This window comes from Cuculus canorus, chromosome 24, assembly GCF_017976375.1.
Source record: "Cuculus canorus isolate bCucCan1 chromosome 24, bCucCan1.pri, whole genome shotgun sequence".
Classification (NCBI taxonomy): Eukaryota; Metazoa; Chordata; class Aves; order Cuculiformes; family Cuculidae; genus Cuculus; species Cuculus canorus.
Genome location: NC_071424.1, coordinates 4,470,702 through 4,492,509, shown reverse-complemented (window position 1 = coordinate 4,492,509; position 21,808 = coordinate 4,470,702). Strand labels below are relative to the sequence as shown.

The following is a 21,808-nucleotide window of genomic DNA, read 5'->3' as shown; positions in this document are numbered from 1 at the left end:
TTGGGTTGGAAGGGGCCTTCAAGATCATCCAGTTCCAACCCCCCTGCCATGGGCAGGGACACCTCCCACTGGATCAGGCTGCCCAAAGCCCATCCAACCTGGCCTTGAACCCCTCCAGGGATGGGGCAGCCACCACTGCTCTGGGCAACCTGTTCCAGTGTCTCACCACTCTCATGGTGAAGAAATTCCTCCTTATGTCCAGTCTAAATCTGCCCTCTCCAGTTTATCCCCATTCCCCCTCATCCTATCCCCACAGCCTTTGTGAACAGCCCCTCTCCAGCTTTCCTGTAGCCCCTTCAGGTACTGGAAGGTCGCTATAAGGTCTCCTCTGAGCCTTCTCTTCTCCAGTCTGAACAACCCCAACTCTCTCAGCCTGCTCTTGTATGGAAGGTGCTCCAGCCCTTGGATCATCCTTGTAGCCTCCTCTGGACCCGCTCCAACACCTCCATCTCCTTTTTATGTTGAGGATTCCAGAACTGGACACAACACTCCAGCTGAGGTCTCACAAGAGAGGAATAGAGGGGCAGAATCCCCTCCCTCCCTGCTGGCCACACTGCTTTGGATGCAGCCCAGGACACGGTTGGTTTCTGGGCTGTGAGCGCACGTTGTGGCTCATGCTGAGCTTCTCCTCCCCCAGCACCCCAAGTCCTTCTCCTCAGAGCTGCTCTCGATCACATCATCCCCCATCCTGTACTGATTGCCCTGACCCAGGTGTAGGACCTTACACTTAGCCTTGTTGAACCTCCTGAGGTTCTCACAGCTCCACCTCCCCAGCTTGTCCAGGTCCCTCTGGATGACATCCCCTCCCTGTGGTGTGGCAACTGCACCACTCATCTTGGTGTCATTTGCAAACTTGCTGAGGGTGCCCTCAATCTCACTGTCAATATCATTGATAACCACTTGTCACAGATCTCCATCCAGATCTCGTGGTCCATCATGCAGGTCCTTTGGTGGGACGGGTGAAGGCAGGTGGTTGCACGTCCCTGCAGGGAAGGTGGGGCAGAAGGGGGTTAAATGGTGCGGAAAGCTGCTGCCAGCTGGGGAGGGTGCTCCCAAAGTCATGGTGGGATGCAAGGACCTCCCAGGGATGAGAGGACCTGACCCAGCAGATGCTCACTGCGGTGGGATGGGCAGCCAGAACAGCAGGGCTCACAGATTGGGTTCCTCCCTAAACATCTTGCAGTTCCAGCGCTTAAATAGGGGAAAATAAATCTCTCTTCTCCCCTGGGAGCCCAGGGCAGTGACCCCCACCCCATCCCAGCAGGTCCCATTCCCTCCAGCCCCTCAGGTTCTGCCCTCTGCTGGAGCTGCTCCTGCTTTCCAGGGAAGGGAGAGGGGTGGGCAACCTGAAAATTGGTTTCCTCAAGGTTTTGAGGCTCTCGGGCAGCCAGGGAACCTCCATCCTCTCTCTTAGCATCAACTCCCCGTGCCAGGGTACTGGGAAGCTCTGGGTTGGGAGCTGCTGCTTTTCCTTGGAATCACCCCAAAACTCATTTATCTTGAATCCTCTTGTGGGCTTCACCTGGTTTCACCCGGCATGTTGGCATGGAAGTTGTAGAAGCGGAGTCGTAGAGAGGAGGGTGGTGGTGCTTCTCCCCAGTGACAGAGGACAGGACAAGGGGGAATGGCCTCAAGCTGCACCAGGGGAGGGTCAGACTGGACATCAGGAAGAGATGTTTCATGGAAAGGGTCATTGGGCACTGTCAGAGGCTGCACAGGGAGGGGGTGGAGTCCCAATCCCTGGAGAGACTGAAAAAATGAGGTGCTGCACATGGTTTAGTGGCAGACAGGAATGGTTGGACTCGATGATCCAAGAGGTCTTCTCCAACCTGGTGATTCTACGATGGGCAGTCCCCACCGCCAGTGGCTGCTCCCCTTGTCCCCAGGACCCCAGCAATGCATCCAAGCCCCCCATCCCACTGTCCCCCAAAGCCCCCGGGTGAGGGTGCCTCGGCTGTGACAGTGGCTCCCCTGCCCCAACCGGAGGAGCTGGAACCCCAACCACCACCTCTACGAGGGGACGAGACCGGCGCACGGAGCCAAACGAGGACCCAGAGGACGCTTACAGAGCTCAGTTGTTTTCGCTTGCTGCTTTTTTGTTGCTGTATCCACGGTAATACAATCACGAGATAGAGATATATATATTATATATATATACTTCTTAAATTACACAATCAATGTACAAAAAAACCGGGGTGCATTGCTGAGACAGGTGGTTGGTTGGGGTTTTTTTTCTGACTTTTGATGTGGTTTTTCTTTACCCTGCTTGGGGACCTGGCAGGGGAGGCAGGGCTGGGTGGTTCTTGCCCACCATGCCCAGCACATGGAGCATCTCCTGCCTCTCCGAAAACACTTGATCCCTGGGGCCAAAAAATTCCACAACCCACGGAGGGGGCAGGAGAGGGAAGAGCGTGCAGGAAAATGATGGCATCGATGCTGCGAAGATGAGATAAGATGAGATGGCTGTAGGGAAGAGCTCAAGGTGACAAATATGCCTGGGGCAGAGGGGTTGGGGTGACCATGCTGGGTGGCAGCCCCCATGGGTGCTCAGGGGTCCGCGCCGCAGGTGGTTGAGAGCCCAAGAGCAGGAGGGGAGACCCCCAGGGGTCTGCACCTCCTCATCCTCCAGCTGGCTGCGGCTTCTGCTGGATCCATTCAAGGTTGGACGTTGCTTAATCTCCATCCCTCATCTGCTCCTGCGTCTCTTCAGGAAGTGGGACAGACGTGGACCAGCCCCAGGAGCATCCCAACTGGTCCTCGCTTTCCCAGGCTGGGCGTGAAGGTGCTTCCAGCAGCGCTGGGCTGTGGTGGGTCCTTCCCTGAAGAGCATTTAAGGGCCATCTCACCCTGGATCTGCTGGGTGCCGGGTGCCTGCCCTCATGAAGGGCGATGCTGCTCCCTGCAGCACACGTGAGGCATCAGCTTGGGAGTCTCCACCTGCTCCGGACACATTGGCAGCCAGGAGAAAGCTGAGGAGATACCACCAAGTTCCACGGCAGTGCTGCTCCCACCTCACCTGGGCATATCGATCTGCCACCAGAACAGGGACCTGCCCGCAGATGGGGTCAGGTGGCTGTGGGGCAGGTGGGGACGTTCCCCTTCCTTTGGGGAGGGAGGATGAATTGGGGAGAAGAACGTGGAAACACCAAAAAAAACGGAGTCGAACTCCATTCCCTCTTGGTTTTCTGGGGTGAATTTGATTGGTCCCAGGAGCTTCAGCGGCGTGCATTTTGGAACAGTTCCAGCCAATCAGAAGGCGGCTCATGATTTCAGTATCTTTAAAAACCAACCAATCAGAAGCTCTCACTGGTTGGGCTTTAAGATCTTGAGGTATTGGCTTTTCGCTTGGAAAAAAAAATCAACTAACATAGACGAACGGACAACGTCATCTTTCGCTTCACGTTATCTTAGAAGAAGAAGAAGAAGAAGAAGAAAGCGACTATGCAAAATACTCTTCGGAGACAACTCTTAAAAAAATAAAAGCTTGGTCGGAAAATATGTCTGAATCTCTAAGTGTGAGGAGTGAAGGACCAGACGGCAAAATGGCTGGTTGGCTGGTGGAGAGATGGAGACGACGGAGCGTGGATTTATCTGCTGACGGCGACGAGGAGCACACCACAAGACTTAGATTGCCTCCACGTAGTTGGCGGGGTAGAGACCTAGCTGCCCGTTGTCCAAGCGCCCTTTGCACCATCCTTGCTCGTCTTCTTCACCGAGTTTGGTTAGTTCATCACCTGGAGAGGAAGGTGAGAAAGGGAGATCTCGTTGCAGGATGGAGCCTCTTCTGTCCCCTTATTTCTCCCCTGGATGGAGCTGCTGGGGGTTTCTAGGAATGATCCTGACCATACAGGTTTGAGGGTAGAAAGGCAAGGGGTGGCTCATGAGATCTCTTTCTCTCCATCCCACCATCTCTTTGGCTTTGGGGTCCATTTGTGCCTTTCCCTTTCTGCCAATTCAACATTTTGAAGGACTAGGATAGCCCAGGAATGATTTGAGGACCCAAGGGAATGGCAGGAAGATACTAGACCAGGGTTAGGTTGGGTATTAGGAAAGGGATCTTCCCCCAGAGGGTGGTGGAGCACTGGAACAGCTCCCAGGGAAGCAGTCACAGCACCAAGCCTGACAATATTCCAGAAGCATTTGGACAACACCCTCATTCATGGTGTGAATGTTGGGGTTGTCCTATGCAGGGACAGGAGTTGGACTCAATGATCCTTGTGGGTCCCTTCCAACTCAGGACATTCAATGATTCTATGATTCCAAGGATTTTACACCAAAAAGCAGAGCAGTGTGGGACATGCAACTCCAGCAGATGAACCCTGGCCCACTTGGCACTGGCGAAGGACCGTACCTGCTTTGAAGCTGAGCTCGTCCTGCTCCTGCCCATCGTAGTCGTACAGAGCCCGCACCCGCACCCCCTTCCCCGCCGACTCCTCATCGAAGGGGTTGGTGCCTCCGTTGGCCTCACTGGTGTTGAAGGAGTTGCTGCCTTCGTCGTCAGACCACTCGGCGCTGTAGGTCTGCCCGCGGTCGTGGCTGCTTACGCTGCAGAGGAGGAGGAGGAGGGAAAGAAGCCATCAGGAAGGGTGGTGGGGTGGGCAGGCATCGTGTGTTGCTGACATCTGGGAGGATGCTGGGGCGTTCCGGAGGTTACAGGGAAGCAGAGGCTACAGCGAGCAGGTCCTCCTGCTCATGGCACGTCCAGCAAGACATGGAGGGGGAACAGAGGATAGTGGTGGCTCTCACCGAGGACATCTCACATACTTTTGGGTGTCCTCACAGCACTGGGAATGTTTGTACAGGCAAACACCTTTCCTGGAGCATCTCCCCTCCCTGCCGCTCCTCACCTCCCACGCTCGCCCGCTGATGCCCCTGTCTCGCCCGTGCTGCTGGCATTGGTCAGGGCCACCCCATCACCCTTCTTCTGCTTCTCCTTCCGTGTTATCGTGTGCGTCAGGTCTGGGTTCCACTCCTGCGAGCACAAAGCAACGGGCCCTGAGCTCCCGGCTGCCCCATGGGGCTGCCAGCACCCCTGCCGGGGTTCCCAGTCTCACCTCAAACTGGGGCCAGTTCATGGGCATCCCAGGGCCACTGGTGCTGCGGAACCACCGGAGATCCTCCTGCGCATCCGAGATGCGGATGGTCTGCTCCAGCTCCCGGTAGACGTTGGCGTAGCTGCAAGGAGGGACACAGGTGAGGGTGCTGTGGGTGAGGATGGACCCCAGCAGGGTGCCCCAGGTATGGGGTGGGATGGGGACGTGCACAGGTTGTGCGACGTTCTGTGGGGCACTGGAGAGCCCTACTGCCACTCTGGTACCTCTTAGAATCATAGAATCGTGGAATCATTAAGGTTGGAAAAGCCCTCTAACTCATCCAGTCCAACATCAGCCCAGCACAACCGTGCCTACTAAACCACGTCCCCAAGTGCCACATCTACACAGTTTTTTAATTCCCCCAGGGAAGGAGACTCCAACACTTCCCTGGGTAGACTGTTCCAATGGCCATTGCTCTTGACCATTGAGTTGGCCAGAAATTCCTCTCTCTTTTATGGCATGGAATGGTTGCCTTGGAAGCACTTGGTCCCTCCAGGGCCTGGTTTGCTTTCCAAGCAGCACGAGAAGACCTTGTATGGGCACTTTCTGCACAGCCATTGCAGGAGGCACCTACCTGCTGCTCTCAGCCAGGTTCAGGTGCCTCTTGATGTCCAGAAGCACTTCCTTGAGGAAGTTGAGCCTCTTCTCCTCAAACTGCTGGCACTGCTCAAAGACCTGCTCCATGCTCTCAATGTACTGCGGGGTGCACTTGTTCAGCTCATCCAGCACCTTCTCATACTTCTCCTGAGTCTGCAAAGGTGCAGGAGGGTACCTTGGTTATAGAGGCCTTTTCTGGGTGCTGAGAAGTTCTGGCTTGTGGGCCACCATGCTAGGGAGCCCAAACTGAGCCAAGGGGCAATGTGGGTGAGATCAGTCTGGTTGCCGGAGAGGTTGTGACCCAGCAAGCGAGGTCAATCTCTGCCCTGCTCACGCTTCCCATGTGTGAAAAGGGACATGGTGGCCTTTTCCACTCTTTTTCCCTGCCTGATGCCTCATGAGCCCAGAGCAGGACAGTGGCTCGCACCTTTTGCACGTCTTGCTTGCACTTTTCCACTTTGTCCTGGAGCTTCTTCTGCTGCTCAGGGGTGTTGGACTGATCTGCCTTGCTGTTGGCTTCCCGAGTCATGGCCAGCTTCTCCTCCTTGCATGCCAGGTGATAGGCTTTCTTGGCTGTCTCCAGCTGTGGAGAGCAGAGAGAAGGGACATCACAATAGTAATCGCAGCCCTCTACCCATCCCTCTACCTGCAGGGAGGTGCCACCTGGCTCTTCCAGCCTGGACCAGGCACCCAGAGCAGAGCTGGGAGATGGCATGGGTGCCCAAGGACATGCTGTGCTTCTCTCACCTCCTTAAGCTTCTTGGCCCAAGGTTTCTGGGCTTTCCGGAAGCCATCCTCTGCCTCCTTGGCTTCCTTGAACCCTCCCATGATCTGCTTGTGGTAGGCATCCTTCTGCCAGTTCTTGACCTTCTCAAAGTCATCGTTCAGCAAGCTGTTCTTCACCTCCTGGTGCAGCTCGCTCACCTTGTCCGCCTCCGTCATGATGGCACCCCATGCCTTCTCCAGGCTCCCATACTGGGGACCTGGGGGGCAGAGGGGACATCTGAGGGTCAATCCACAGCCCTTGCCCCCTCTACCCCTACCAGATGAAGCTGTGATGGTGCTCAGAGGACCTACAAGATCCAGCCATCCTGGTGGGACTGTTCCACTCGGGAAACCACAATACCTTTCTCAATGAGTTGCCTCCACCGCTTGGACCAGTCAGTGAGCTGCTGGGCGTAGGACTTCTCGATCTTGGCCCGCTCGTGCACGCAATTCATGAGGTCATTACAGAGACGATGCCCGTCATCAATCCGCTTCACCGTACGCTTGTAGTTCCCCACCTGGAAGGGGGACGGGGATGGGAGCTGTGGTCGGCTGCCCAGTTCAGCCCCAGCTGGTCTGGGATAACAATGCTGGGAGCAATGTGGAGATGCAAGAATGGAACTATTGCCTTGGGGCTCCTCCAACTCAACTCCTTTTGGTCCCCTCCATCTCTCTGCACCCCTCAACCCAAGGCTGAGACCTCCAGCAGAGCCAGCTCGGATTCCCAAGCCACTACGGCAGGGATGCTGCAGGCAGGGCTTGCTGGAAGAAGAGAGGGCAGTGCCATCCTCCCCAGCCCAGGGGACACTCTGGGATGTGGTGACAGCAGTGGGGACTGCGTGGGAGAAAAGGGGGACTCACCTCCCAGAAGCTGTCGGTTGTTTCCTCCGCGGTCGCTGCCGACTCGTCGTAGGAACCCGACATGGTTCCCGGCGCTGCCTCGGGTGTCAGTGCGGGCGCTGGGTGGCTCTGGGGCGAACACCAGCCTCATGCACTGAGGGGAGAAGAAGGAAGAGACATGAGGGGGGCGACCAAGGGACCCCCATCCCTCCTGCCTGCAGCACAGGATGCGCATCTGGCTGCAGGAGATGGGGACGAGGACGATGCCCGTTCCAACTCCGGACCCAGAGACCCTTCCAGTGGCTTCCATGCACCCACTTGGTGCCATCGGAGCCCCCAAAGCCTGCTGGGCTGGGAAGGAGGATTCTGGGGAGCAGCACGGTGGGGAGCTCACCAGTCAGGCTCAGCTCAGCACTGGGCGTCCCTGGGGAGCCGTGGTGAGGGGCGAGAGGCCAGGCCAGGGCTGGGGAGGGGGATGCACCCTGCAAAGAAATCCTCGTCCTGATATTCCACTCTAATCCATCCTGATCTTCAGAAAAACGGCATCCCCGGAACATCACGTGGCCCCGCTGCATGGCTTAACCCTTTGCCGCTTCGCCCAGAGCTGTGGCTGAATTGTGGGGTGGCATCAAACGGAGATGGAGAGGGGACCGTGGTGGCCGTGGGCATCCCCATCCTGCCCCGGCTCCGGACAGCGATCCCCTGCGGAAGCGTTGGACCCATCCCATATGGCATCTGCCACCAAGATGGGGCCACAGTCACCAGGAACTGCCCCAGTTTCCTTCTGCCACGTGCCAAGAGGGCTGTGGGAGCGGGATGTGGCCATGAACGATTTCCCTGGGGAAGATGGAGCAGGCAGTGGGAAACTTGGGATGGGGAATGGGGTGGGAGGGCAGGACTAGGACACCCAGAGAGGGTAGTTGGTGGGTTCCCGAGAGCTCCAGCTGTGCACACAGCTGGCTTCGAGGAGTCCAGGGGCTGCGGCAGGGTGACAGCGAGGCACAGCCCAGGAGGATGGGGGGCTGAAACAGTTACCGGAGTGCGGCGCAGGGCTCGTTGTGCTGGAACTAACAGGGCCTGGCAGGGATTTAGTGATATAACCAGGGAGGCACCAATCCCCGCCGCCCTCCCCAGCCGGTTAAAAATAAACCCGTGACTGTCCCTAGCTCAGCCGCTGAGATGCAGATGGACGGGGGGACCGCGGCGGTGCGCAGCGCAGCCAGCACTGTCCCTCCGCAGCCGGCAGAGCCCGGCACCCGCCTGGCACCCACAGCACAACCACTGCCCTCCCCATCCCAACACCCACGGAGGTGGCAGAGCACCCGTTGGCAGATCCCCCAAGGGTTCCCCGCTGCAAGCCTTGGCCGTGGCGCAGCGCTCAGCACCGGGGGGCTTTGCTTGTGCCTCTGGGGTCTTTGAGCATCCCTGGAACCCCCAAACCAGTCCCAACCGCCCTCACTGAGCCACGAGCAGCTGAGGCCATGGGGAGCTGCGAGATGCGGCTGCTGCAGCTCTCACTCCTCGCCATTACCTGGTCTGAGCTGCAGCTTGGGGGGTTATTTTTGGCTCTGCATCACTTCCCAGCTAAGGCTGCTGCCTTGTTGCTGCCCTCCTGCCGTGCATGACCACCCTTGCGCCCCCACGCTGGGCTCTTCTGTCTGCTTTACCCAGCCCCGTGCCCGCCGCCCTGCCAGCGCAGCCCATCGCTTCGCATCAAGGCGGCTGGCGGTGATGCCCGGCGCCTGCAGCGCTGCCGGCTGAGCCGATCTCCAGCGTGGAGAGCTGCCAGTCGCAGGCACGCACTGCTGCTTGGGTACCTTCGCTCCCCTCAGCCTCCCAATTCTGGAATGAACCTGCAGAGCGTTTGGCATCGAGGGACGGTGATGTTTGTCCCAGTCCGTGCCCCTGCGTGCCCTTGGGTTGCTCGGCAGCAATCCCCCCCGGGCACCTCTCTCCCCAGCAGCCCTCTCGGCGCTGAGCACTGTCACAACTCATCTCACCCACCGGGCAGCTCTGCCGCTGGTGGTACAGGGGGGTCTCTGCCCTCTGCGGGGGCCGGGGATGCAGCCGGGCACCCAGCACGAGCAGGAGGCTGCTGCAATGCAGAGGGCTGGCGCTCCCGGAGCTGTGGGCAGGGGCATCTGCCTGTGTGTCTTGCAGCCAGCAGCCCTCACCGGCAGCGCCCGATCCCCACGCAGGCAAACGCAGACCCTCTTTTCTGTCCCCTGCCCCTGGCAGAGGGGCTGCAGAGCTTTGGGCTAATGCTGCTCCAGCATCCACGCCGCCTGCCTGCCTCCTCCTGCAGCTTCCCAGGGTTCAGGAAGGGTGAGAGGGCCAAACCGGGTGCTTTGAGGAGGGGTAGCCGCACCCCTGACTCCCCTCCACTCGCTTTGCCTTTGCTGGAACACCTCAGGGTGCACTGTCGGATGGGGGTGCCCCATCCTGGGCTCTGGGGTTCCTGGTGCCAGGCATCAGCCCTGGGAAGAGGCTGAGTCCCAGGGCAGGTTGCTCTGCCTCCAGGTTTGGGGTTTTTTGGCTGCCCTGGCCCCAACACCGCTGCTGCAGCCAAGAAGCAGGAGATGAAGATGTGACACGGGGCTGCCATCCTGCCTGTCGGCACATGGCTTGAGCCCGCTGGGGATCAGGGGTCAGGAGGGGCTGCAGAGGCTCTTCCTGCTCCTGAGAGCCCTTTGCCAAGTTCAGGTGGTGGTGGATGCACCGCAAGGAGAGAAGCAGAGCACAGAGCCAGCCTGCATCCCCATCCCTGTCCCAGGAGGAGAAGGTTTGGAGAGGGCTGGGCTTGAGCTGTGCTGAGGGAGCTGATGGGCTGGGAGGGGGGTCAGTAACTAATTGTTGGTCAAAGCATCCAGGGAAAAAGGGAGCCAAGCTGGCAGCTGCGCTCCATCTGCAGGAATCAGAGCAAGCGGGGAGCTCCCTGACACCAACCCTGAGCACGAACCGCTGCAACGCATGAGGTTTCCCTGGTGCAAACCCCTTCTGCAGCCACCGCATCCCGACACAGAGTCGCAGCCCAGCACCACGGCACTTGTTTGCTGGAGCACGAGCTGGAGACAGGATGGTAATTCACTGCGTGCTGTTGCCTTGCAGTTATTCGGGGGCTCTGGGCAGTAAAGCAGAAACTCAGCAGTTGCAAAGGACCCAATGGTCTGAGCCAGTTTTGTTGCAATTAAACACTAACACTGTCCTGATGTATTCAATCACAAACATCCAACGTGAAACAGCTGCTCTGTGTTGGCATCTTTTGTAAGCAGATGAGGCTGAAGATAAGTGTAGGGGTTTAGAGGCAAGAAATCAGGCTGGGGTTTGGAGTTTTGGCCATGGGGAAGATGAGATGCCTTCCCTTATCTCGGCATGGGGCTGGTGGTGGCATTGTTGAGGGGTACAGCACCCCAACGCCACCGTGACGCACCACTGCTATATTGCCACAGGAAAACCACTCACAGCAAAGATAAATAGACTAGAAATGGCTGAGAAAGCCCAGGGCAGAGCTGTGAGCACGGCCCAGCTGCCCACAAACCCTCCGAGGAACCTGGCAGCAGCATCTCCCACTGTGCCATGGCTGCTTTGGCGCTGCCGTGGTGCCACCTCAGCGGTACCCGACCTCAGCACCACATCCTCGCGGGTACCGATGCCCACAGGATGCTTTTTCTATGGCAAAGCATGAGGAGGTGAGATGCCCTCAGCACAATATCAGGTCCTCGAGCAAAGCACGACGATGTGCTTTGCAAAAGGCTTTGCAGCTGGAGGAGCCGCAATCTGGTTTGATGCTCAGCTTTGACCCGGCTGTGGGTTTCCCACCGGAGCAGAGGTGATCCCTGCAATCCCCAGGACCAGGAAACGCTCCTGCGGGGTTGGTGAGGGTCACAGCTTGGGGTGCAAGGGGTTGTGAGGGGTTTGGCTGTGGCAGGGCTGAACCGTCCCCCTTCCCGAGCCAATGTGGACCTTGCAAGGAAAGGGTTAAGCGGGTGCTGCTGATTCACGCTGGCAGATGGCTCTGCACCAGGCACTGGGTGAGGAGGCAGGAGCAGAGCTGAGCCCAGGGCTTGGGCTCGGGGCTGAGCTGCCTCGACACACATCCTCCCCCCTCGTTATCAAACCGAGCCCAGGGCCAGGCAGGAGGTGAGCCCTTCCCAAACCACGGTCTCCATGCGAGCATCCTGCAAACAGCTCGTTGCAGGGTCCCATCCTGCACCCCCTGATCCTGCATCCCCTGCAAATCCCCTCTGGCCAGGATTGGAGGCTGGAACCCCAGGGCAAACATCTGAATTGTGGCTGGACCAGTGCTCCCCGTACAGAGGGTGCTTCTCCGTGGGATTTGGGCCAGGGCAGTGCCGTGGGGCTGGCTTGGACCCAACGCACGCCGTCGCTGGAACAACGCACAAGGCGGCTGCGAGGGCAGCGTGTCCCTGGAGGTGACATGTAGCTAACGATGGGAAACTTCTTCTGGGAGCCACTTTTCCAATGAATCCTGTGCAGGATGTGCCTGCGGCAGCTGCTTTACTGCAATTAAAAGTCGTTGACTGGGGTATCTGAAGATTGGGGGGGGCTCCAGTGACCACAGGGACTCCAGCGGCGGCTGGGGCAGGGTTTGGAGGCTCCCCAAAACCAAAGCAATTGCAAAGAAGATTCAATGACCCTGCAACATTACCAGGAGCCACGTGCAGACGAGAAGATGCCCACCTCGCTGGGTGGGAGCCACGTGCCATAGGTGCTGCCAGGTTGCGGAAGCAAAGGGAAAAAAGATGTGTTTGCTCCAAGCCTTGGCATCAAAGGGCTTTGCAGAAACCTTCCCCTTCATCCTGCGCTCCTCAAAGTTACCCCTGCTCAGACTGCAGGACACCCATCAAAATCTTCGAGGGGTTTTACCAGCCTTATGCAAAGATTTCCAGAAATACGCATGGTATTTGCAAGTGTTTTTCTCCAGGGGAGCTTGCAGCCAGGCTTAGGTGCAGCAGATATGCCAGGATGTGCCAAGAATGTGGATAAACAGGGGTGCAGGAGCAGGATTGTCAATGCCACGCATGTGCTCAGGCCTGGGGAAGGGAGATGGGGACACCCCCAGCTCGTGGCTTTTCAACTTGCCTTCCAGCTCTGCAGCTTTTCTCAGCCACTGTAAACAAGGATGCCTGAGTAGGGGTTTTTGTGGTCCCAGGAGCAGGGTTTAGGCACAAATCCAAATATGAGGTTTGCAATTAAAGCGCGAAGAAGCAAACGACGGCGGTGGAGGAGACAGTAGTGCCATCCTTTTGCTTCTGCATCAAGGAGGGGGGAAACCAGAGCATCACGCACTGGCTCTGGGGGGTCCCGTGCCCTGTACCTCAGCAGGATGGACCTGGTGGTGACAGGAGGCGAATGGGGCTGCCAGGAGCGGGGTGGTGTGGAGAGGCAGCGGAATTTCAGCCGTCTCCAGTAGGGGAGGGAGACTTGGAGCTGGAGGGGGCTCAGAGAGGGGGTAGGAAGGCAGGAGGACGGCAGAGGGGGGAGAGCAGGGGAGAAGCTGGGGTGATAACGGCAAAAGGAAGGACTCCGATGATGAGGTGGGATGCACAGCAGGGCAGAGGAACAGCAATGACATGGGCTGCAAAAGTCCCCCTCATCATTTGCAGGTAGGGAAACTGAGGCACAACCGCAGGAGTGCAGCAGCTTGGCAAAGGAGGGGTCCCCTGCCCTATAGCACTCCCTCTGGTGCACTGTGGGGGTGAAGGTCATCCCCCCCTCTCCTGCCTCCTTGGCTTGCAGATGGCATCAGGGGACACTGTGTCCTGCCGGGGGAGATGCAAACCCACTCTATACTGCCTGCTCTGCTCCCATCCCTGCAAGGAACCCGGGCATCCCGCATCCCCACTCACATCCTTCATCCCATTCCCCACTCACATCCCCATCCCCACCAGGGACCCCAAGGAATCAGCTGCCCCCGGCAAAGCCCCGCAAGAGCAGGTGCTTACCTGGGCCGAGCGGCGGGGGCCGCGGGCCCCGGGGGCTCCACCGGGCACGGTGGGACGGGACAGGCTGCTCTGCACCGCGCCGCGCTGCGCTCCGCACCAGCCGTGCAGCAGCAGCAGCGGTGGCGCGCGCGGCTGTGGGAGCGCGCCCTGCCTGCAGCCACCCGTTGCCATGGCAACCGGGGGATGGAGCCTGGAAAAAGGTTGCAAAAATCATCCGGGGGGAGGATGGATGGATGGATGGATGGATGGATGGATGGATGGATACTCCCTTGCATCCTCCTCGTCCGGCTGCCCCCAGGGCTGCCCCCACTGCTGCCAGGGGAGCGATTGTGCCCCCTGAACTCCGCACTGGTGAGGCTGCACCTCGAATCCTGGGTTCAGTTTGGGGCCCCTCAGTACAAGAAGGATATTGAGGCTCTGGAGCGTGTCCGGAGAAGAGCAGCGAAGGTGGGGAAGGGGCTGGAGAACAAGTCGTACGAGGAGGGGCTGAGGGACCTGGGGTTGTTTAGCCTGGAGAAGAGGAGGCTGAGGGGAGACCTTACCACTGCCCACAACTATCTGAAAGGAGGTTGTCGAGAGGTGGGTGCTGGGCTCGTCTCCCAAGTGGTAGGTGATAGGACAAGAGGAAATGGTCTCAAGTTGTGCCAGGGCAGGTTCAGATTGGACATCAGGAAAATTTCTTCGTGGAAAGGGTTCTCAGGCGCTGGCAGAGGCTTCCCAGGGAGGTGGGGGAGTCCCCATCCCTGGAGGGGTTTAAAAGACGGATAGATGAGGTGCTCAGGGTTATAGTTTAGTAGTGGAGAGGGCTGGTTGGGCTTGGTGATCTCTTTTCCAACCTAGGCATTCTATAATTCCAGCTCACCGCTGCTGTCCTCACCAGGGCCATCCTGAGACCCTCACCCAGGGCACGGTCCCCAGGCACCAGGGTGCTCAGCACCCTCTGAACGGGCTCCTTCCCCCTCAGGCTTTGTTGCCAGGAGGCTGAGCGAGGAGGATACCCCAGGAGTCCTCATTCTGCAGCTCCCTGGGTCCTGGTCCCTCCTGCATGGAGCATTGCGTTCCCTCTGCTCCTCCCCCGGGAGCTCTGCTGCGTGTGCTGTGGGGAGAGGCTGCAGGGAGGGTTTGAGTGCTGAGCTGCAGCTTTTGCAGAAACAAACACCCCAAAAATGCCTTCGGAGAGGCAGCTGGTGCCGCCTCTTTGCCAAATGTGCCAGTGAGGAACAAGCTGGCAGGAGAAGCAGAAACAGTCCTTTCCACCACTCAGAGCCGAGCTGGGCAAAGCAGGGCTGGGGAAGGGGTGATGGGGGCAGCACCCCAGTAAGGCTGATCAATGAGAAGCTCAACATGAGCCAAAATGTGCGCTCACAGCCCAGAAGGCCAATCATGTCCTGGGCTGCATCCAAAGCAGCGTGGCCAGCAGGGAGGGAGGGGATTCTGCACCTCTGTTCCTCTCTTGGGAGACCTCAGCTGGAGGATTGTGTCCAGTTCTGGAATCCTCAACATAAGAAGGAGATGGAGCTGTTGGAACAGGTCCAGAGGAGGCTACAAGGATTATCTGAGGGCTGGAGAACCTCCCGTATGAGGACAGGCTGAGAGAGTTGGGGTTGTTCAGCCTGGGGAAGAGAAGGCTCTGAGGAGACCTTATAGTGACCTTCCAGTACTTGAAGGGGCTACAGGAAAGCTGGAGAGGGGCTGTTCATAAAGGCTGTGGGGATAGGATGAGGGGTAATGGGGATATACTGGAGAGGGGCAGATTTAGACTGGACGTAAGGAAGAATTTCTTCACCATGAGAGTGGTGAGGCCCTGGAAGAGGTTGCCCAGGGAAGCTGTGGCTGCCCCATCCCTGGAGGTGTTCCAGGCCAGGTTGGATGGGGCTCGGAGCCCCTGATCCAGTGGGAGGTGTCCCTGCCCATGGCAGGGGGGTTGGAATTCGATGATCTTTAAGGTCTCTTCCAACCCAAACCATTCTATGATTCTGTGATCCTAGGGTTTCTTTGAGGTTGGGGAGCTCCCTCTGTGTTGCTGCCTGAGCCCTGCGGCTGTGCCGGGGGACACCGGGAATATTGCAGGCTGTGGGTTCCAAGGGGAAGCAGGAGGTTGGAACCCTCCTGGCCCACAGCCCGGGCTGCCTGGGAGCCAGGAGGATGCGGGTTGGGATGGCGACAGGCTCTTCCCCTCTCAGCTGCCCAAATGCACTGTGCCCGCATTCCCCCCGGCTCGCAGGTGATGTCAGGGAAATTAAAAGCCAGCAGGAGATGAGCCCTTCCAGCCAAGTAACCGAAGCCGCCCGCAGGAGCTGCAGTAATGAGGCTGCCAGGCTGCTGCCGCCGGGATCAGGTTGCCCGGAGAATGCGACCCAGTCCCGGGAGGCTCAGCTGGCCTCCGATGCCGGCTCAACTTTCCCCTAATGAGCACCTTGGACTGCTTAATGAAGCTTGGTGGGGTTCTCCATCCTGCCCACCTTCCGGCTCCTTCCAGCTTCGTGCCATCTGAGCCTGTCTTCCCACCTCACAGCCAGACAGAAAAGCCCCCGATGGGGGCACCTCAACGACCTCGGGGTTCCCAGTGCTGACAGTTCGTTGCCGCCAGCTTTGTGGCGGATGGAGCCCATACTGGTAGGACATTTTGCTCAAGGACATGGTTTAGTGGCAGATGGAATGGTTGAACTCGGTGATCCAAGAGGTCTTTTCCAACCTGGTGATTCTATGATTCTATGATTGATGCCAGCAGGGTGCCAGACCCAAGTGATCCAATGCTTCCGTATTCCAACACGGGAGTGGGAATGGTTCCTGCAAGTGTCAGGGGATCTTTGCCCATTGGCATTTTAGGGTGAGGAATCAGGGGGTGCTGATTAATTGGGCATTGTTCTTGCATGCAATGAGTTGGCAGTTCTCAGCACAGGGGAGCTGCCAGGCTGTCCCACCTGCCTTCTGCCCTGGCAGCATCCATGCTGCTGGAGAGCAAATGTTCTTGGCACTAAACACTCTGCAGGGAGGTGACGAAGGGTCCTCAATGACCCAGAGGTAAGTCCATTGCCACCAGCCTTGTGGCAGATGTGGGTCTACCCACATCTCCTTCCGCAGCGGCTCAGGTTGCTCCGTGCTGGGAGCAGGCAGAAGCTCTGCCTCCACGGCACAACGCTCTCAGGATGAGTGTCAACCAGGTCTTTTGCCAAAAACTTGGCCACAACCAACTTTTCCCTGGCTCTCCCTATCCCACCGCTTACTCTTTCCTGTGGTAAGTCATTTCCCCTCCTGTAAAATGAGTTTCCTTGTGGGAAGCAGCAGCCAATATTGGCAGGAAATAAGCCCTGATTTATCGGGCCGCTTGCCGCTCTGAAATTATGGTACTTTGAGTGCCACAACAAACTGAGAAGCGAAGCAAATTAGCCCACACCATGCTCCCGTGGCTGCCAGCAGCAAGAGGAGAGAAATGCCACCAGCTATCAGCCGCTCTGCCCATCACCCGGCCGCGAGCTCCAGCCTTTGCACGAATCAGGGGGGGATTTTCCAGCACCGCTCATCTGCCTCCCGAGCAAAGAAAGGAAAATACATTTCCTAAACCATCATAGAATTTGGAAATGGGTTGGGTTGAAGGGGACCTGAAAGCCCATCTGGTTCCAATCCCCTGCCATGGGGAGGAACACTGGATTAGGGTGCTCCAAGCCCCATCCAACCTGGCCTCGAATGCCTCCAGGGACCATCACGGCTGAGCCTCAAGTTATGTTGCTCTGTGCTGAGCTGGAGGGGGCAGGGAGCAACTGGAGATTCTCCCAGCCCATGGGTGCTCCAGGGAGCAGCTGGAGATTCCCCCAGCCCATGGGTGCTCCAGGGAGCAGCTGGAGAGTCCCCCAGCCCATGGGTGCTCCAGGGAGCAACTGGAGATTCTCCCAGCCCATGGGTGCTCCAGGGAGCAGCTGGAGAGTCCCCCAGCCCATGGGTGCTCCAGGGAGCAGTTGGAGGGTCCCCCAGCCCACGGGTGCTCCAAGGAGCAACTGGAGATTCCCCCAGCCCATGGGTGCTCCAGGGAGCAGCTGGAGGGTCCCCCAGCCCATGGGTGCTCCAGGGAGCAGCTGGAGAGTCCCCCAGCCCATGGGTGCTCCAGGGAGCAACTGGAGATTCTCCCAGCCCATGGGTGCTCCAGGGAGCAGCTGGAGAGTCCCCCAGCCCATGGGTGCTCCAGAGAGCAGCTGGAAAGTCCCCCAGCCCATGGGTGCTCCAGAGAGCAGCTGGAGGGTCCCCCAGCCCATGGGTGCTCCAGGGAGCAGCTGGAGATTCCCCCAGCACATGGGTGCTCCAGGGAGCAGCTGGAGGGTCCCCCAGCCCATGGGTGCTCCAGGGAGCAGCTGGAGATTCCCCCAGCCCACGGGTGCTCCAGGGAGCGGCTGGAGGGTCCCCCAGCCCACGGGTGCTCCAGGGAGCGGCTGGAGGGTCCCCCAGCCCATGGGTGCTCCAGGGAGCAGCTGGAGGGTCCCCCAGCCCATGGGTGCTCCAGGGAAGGCTGCTTTGGGATGGGAGCAGGATGGGTGCCAACATCCCACTCATCCTAAGCCCATCCCTGGCCTCCCACTGCCCCTTCCACCTCCGTGCTGGGGGCAGAGAGGAGCATGAGCCGGGGTTTCAGGACCAGTGCCCTGATGCTACTGTGGATGTGCCATGGTCCCAGGAGCCCTCTCAGGCTTGCTGGGAGAATGCAAGCCAAGGCTGTTTTGCATCTCTAATTAGCAGGGGAGGATAATTGGCTGCAATTACACAGAAAGGCAGCCATTGTGGAGGTCCCGGCGTGGAGCAGGTGCTGCCAGAAACCCAGCTCCCACCTAAACAATCCCCTTCTTGTCTGCCTCTAACGGGCCCTGGGCGCATCCTCCAAGGCTTCTGGGGAAGGGGTTGGGGCTGGGACATAAAGGTTCCATTTTTCCTGGAAAGCTGCATGGACATCGGTGCAGGCAGCTGCCTCAAAGGAGCCCATACATGTTACCCATGGCCTCAGCAATGGCCATGCCGGGGTCCCCCTGCCTCCTTCCCCCCGTGCCGGATGCTGGTTCAATCCTGTTGGGAAGGTGCTGGCTGGATGAGGCCTCTCCTTCTCCAAGGCTTCTCTGCAGAAGCGTGGCAGGCAGCTGTGTTTGCCTTCGAGGTGTTGCACAACCGCCAGGCTGGCTGCCCCATGGGGGACAAAGTTTGTCCCTGGGCAGAGACGCTCGCTGAGCTTTCCTCCTCCTGCTGAGCAGTGCCGGAGCAGCCCAGCTCCATGCCAGCTCCATCCTGGCACCAACAGCATCACCTCCCAGCACAGCCAGAGGGACAAGCAGTGTTGGGGGCACCGAATTGCTACCTGGAGCCAAACTCAGGTTTGGTTTGTTGCAGGATGTGGACCCGGTGCAGACGCGCTTTGCCAGCACTGATATTCCCTTCTCTTTCTCGCCCTGTCCACGTCACTAATCAACGCCTGCCAGCCGCCCAGGCTTGCCTTCCTCAATCCTTTTACAGCTAAATCCAGCTCCCATGCTGCTGCAGCCCTGTCGGCAGCTGCGTGCCCTACGGCAGAGCTGCGAGAGAGGATGGGGCCAGTGCTGCCCAGGAGGTCACGGATCAGTGCAAACCCTGGGGCAGCAGCAGCAGCAGCCAAGCCAGGGGCGGATAAATCCCTCAGTTTGCCCTGGGCTCCTGTGAAGGGAAAGAAAAACATCCTAGGAGGTGGGAAGGACCAGCTGGGCTTTGGCTGAGGGTTTGGGGTCAGGCGTGATGCGAGCTGCAAAGATACTGAGTCCTCCTTTAAGGTTGGCATTGTGGTCCCTGCTGTGCTGCAGCAATGTTCTTGTGCTGAATATTTGGCCTAAGGATGGGGTTTGCCCAGGGAAGGTGACGCAGTGGCCGAGGGGATTGGGAGCAACCCAAGAGGCTGCCAGGGAAGCTCTAATCCATTTAGCAAAGCGCTTGCTTTGCCATTTCCGAGGCAGGCGAGAGCACGGCAAAGAGGAGATGCAGGCAGAAATGGACAGGATGAGAAGAGCAAGGGCAGTTCTGCTCCACGAGATGAGCCAAGAGAGATGTTTATCTGGAGGTTTGCTGCAATCATAGCAGCAACCCAGGGGCTGCTCCATCCCTGCTCTCCCAGAGAGGAAGAAATAAGGTAATAAAATGGTAGCAAAGCTCCAGGATGGCACCAATCATCTCCAGGCACCTCAGAACGTGATGCATCCCTCACCCCCTCCTGCCCCAGGGCTTCACCAGCCTCTGGCTCTGCGGTGGGAGCCCAAAACATGAAGATACAGCCCCCACGTGGGTATGAGCATCCCCCAGCCCTGTGCACCCTCACCGCTCCCATCTGCTTCTCGAGGCAGGACCACCCCTCCATCCACCCTGCTCACCCTAGCGCAACCCCAAAATCTTGGCCTCCTTGCCTCCAGAGCTCAAATTCTGGGAGCAAATGTGGGCTGAGGGTGGGGAAGCATCAGCCCCTGCCAGCAGCCAGGAAGGCAGAGCCCCCCAGCAGCACCCAAGCTCAGCCTAAGCCGCCTTGCAGAGCCTCAGCTCCTCGCCAGCTGCTCGGGCGTCGCAGTGCCCAGCTGTGTCCCTGCGGCTGACGGGATTAGGGAGCTCTGGGGGGGCTCTGCCCCGAGCTTGGCCCCAGAGCATCCGGAATGTGGGCAAGGGCTGCTGGCACAGGCTGAACCCCTTCCACCGCAGAGCTTGGTGTTGCTCACCGGGTAAGATGATCCCAAATGCATCGCAGGGAGGTGGTGGTGGGGGGAAGACAAGAAGCCTTCCCTTGTGCATCCGTGGGGGACTGGGGGGACCACAGGCGGTGCCAGCCCCAAGCCTGGCAGCGTGAGCGTGGTTCCAGGGCATCCCTGGCCCCACAGCTCCCCCCCTGGAGACCCCTAAGGGCCCTGGATGCGATGGGTGCCTGGTTGGGTGATGGGCACAGCGGGCGAAGTGAGGTTCTGTGAGGGCTGGTGTGGGCTGCATCCCATCAGCACCATATCTCGCCTGCCCCCTGCCAGACCCTTGCCTGCCCAGATCCCTGCTTGCCCACATCCCTGCCCAGACTTCTGCTTCTCCAGACCCCTCCCAGACCCCTCTCAGACCCCCATGCAACCCCCTGCCCCTTGCCGCTGCTTCCCACCAGCTCCCCACAGGGGGCTGCAGGACCCACAGCACCTTCCCACCCTGCTAGAGATGCTGTGAGGTCAGGACAGACGGATGAACCCAAAATTTGGGGGCAAACCCGAGTCAAAAGGCAAACCCCAGTCGGATCAATCCAGCAGAACTTGGGAATGACTTAAAATGGGTCAGGGATCTGCTCAGCCAAAAAGGTTTCATTTCCTAGCAAGCAACCACCAGCACAAAGAGAGGATTCCATTTCAACCCCCCCCACCACCAACAACAACTGAGGACCACTGGAGGGATGTGGGGTGACAGCACTGTCACAGCATCCCATTCACCACCTGCAGACACAGCCACCGTCCCTGCCGTACGCCGGCAATCCTCGCTGTCGCACGCCCCGGCCAACCCACCAACGCCAACCTCCCGTCTCGTCAGCTGCCAGCTTGGCCCCAAATCCAGGCGGGAGTCGTGTGGGACGACATTATCCCATGGGAGCCGCGTGGCCGTACCTTTGGGACGCGGGGAGCGGGGCTGGCTGCCTCTCGCCCAGGCTGGGCTGCACATCGGCCGTGGGAAGGTCACGGCAGATGGGGTGGAGGGGGGTAAAGATCAGCACGGAGATTAGGGAGGCATTTTTAGCCAACCAATCGCCGCCTCAGCGTAAGGACTCAAGGTGAAAACACAACTGCGGGCACGGAGAGAAATAAGCTGGGAGCCTGGCGTGGGCAAGGCAATGCCGGTGGGGGGGTCGCCAGTCTCCCCGAGTCCCTCTTTTATCCCCAGTGTTAGCAGGCAGCCTCTCTCCCCTCTCCTCCATCCATCAAGGATTGGGGGTGTCCTATGGGGCAGCCTCTCTATCCACCAGGAATTGGGGGTATTCTATGGGGCAGCCTCTCTATCCATCAGGAATTGGGGGTGTCCTATGGGGCAGCCTCTCTATCCATCAGGAATTGAGGGTGTCCTATGGGGCAGCCTCTCTCTATCCATCAAGGATTGGGGGTGTCCTATGGGGCAGCCTCTCTATCCATCAGGAATTGGGGGTGTCCTATGGGGCAGCCTCTCTATCCACCAGGAATTGGGGGTATCCTATGGGGCAGCCTCTCTATCCATCAGGAATTGGGGGTGTCCTATGGGGCAGCCTCTCTCTCCATCAGGAATTCGGGGGGTCGTATGGGGCAGCCTCTCTCTATCCATCAAGGATTGGGGGTGTCCTATGGGGCAGCCTCTCTCTATCCACCAGGAATTGGGGGTGTCCTATGGGGCAGCCTCTCTATCCACCAGGAATTGGGGGTGTCCTATGGGGCAGCCTCTCTATCCATCAGGAATTGGGGGTGTCCTATGGGACAGCCTCTCTCTATCCATCAGGAATTGGGGGTGTCCTATGGGACAGCCTCTCTCTATCCATCAAGGATTGGGGGTGTCCTATGGGGCAGCCTC

General features: G+C 58.8%; 1 protein-coding gene across 3 annotated transcripts; it reads right to left on the bottom strand.

The window, feature by feature from the left end:
• Positions 1 to 2,140: 2,140 nt before the first annotated feature.
• Positions 2,141 to 20,979, bottom strand: PACSIN1 (protein kinase C and casein kinase substrate in neurons 1). 3 transcript variants are annotated; one of them, XM_054087840.1, is made up of 10 exons: positions 20,881 to 20,979; positions 7,317 to 7,449; positions 6,817 to 6,973; positions 6,438 to 6,673; positions 6,118 to 6,273; positions 5,668 to 5,843; positions 5,055 to 5,175; positions 4,848 to 4,972; positions 4,352 to 4,545; positions 2,141 to 3,734 (listed from the first exon to the last, which is right to left on the bottom strand). In XM_054087840.1, exons 2-10 carry the CDS (start codon positions 7,377 to 7,379, stop codon positions 3,625 to 3,627), a joined length of 1,338 nt encoding a protein of 445 aa, XP_053943815.1. In that variant the 5' UTR covers positions 7,380 to 7,449; positions 20,881 to 20,979; the 3' UTR covers positions 2,141 to 3,624. The 3 variants fall into 3 exon arrangements, with proteins under 3 accessions (XP_053943815.1, XP_053943814.1, XP_053943816.1); XM_054087839.1 differs by lacking the exon at positions 20,881 to 20,979 and adding an exon at positions 13,262 to 13,419; XM_054087841.1 differs by lacking the exon at positions 20,881 to 20,979 and adding an exon at positions 7,690 to 8,333.
• Positions 20,980 to 21,808: the final 829 nt, after the last annotated feature.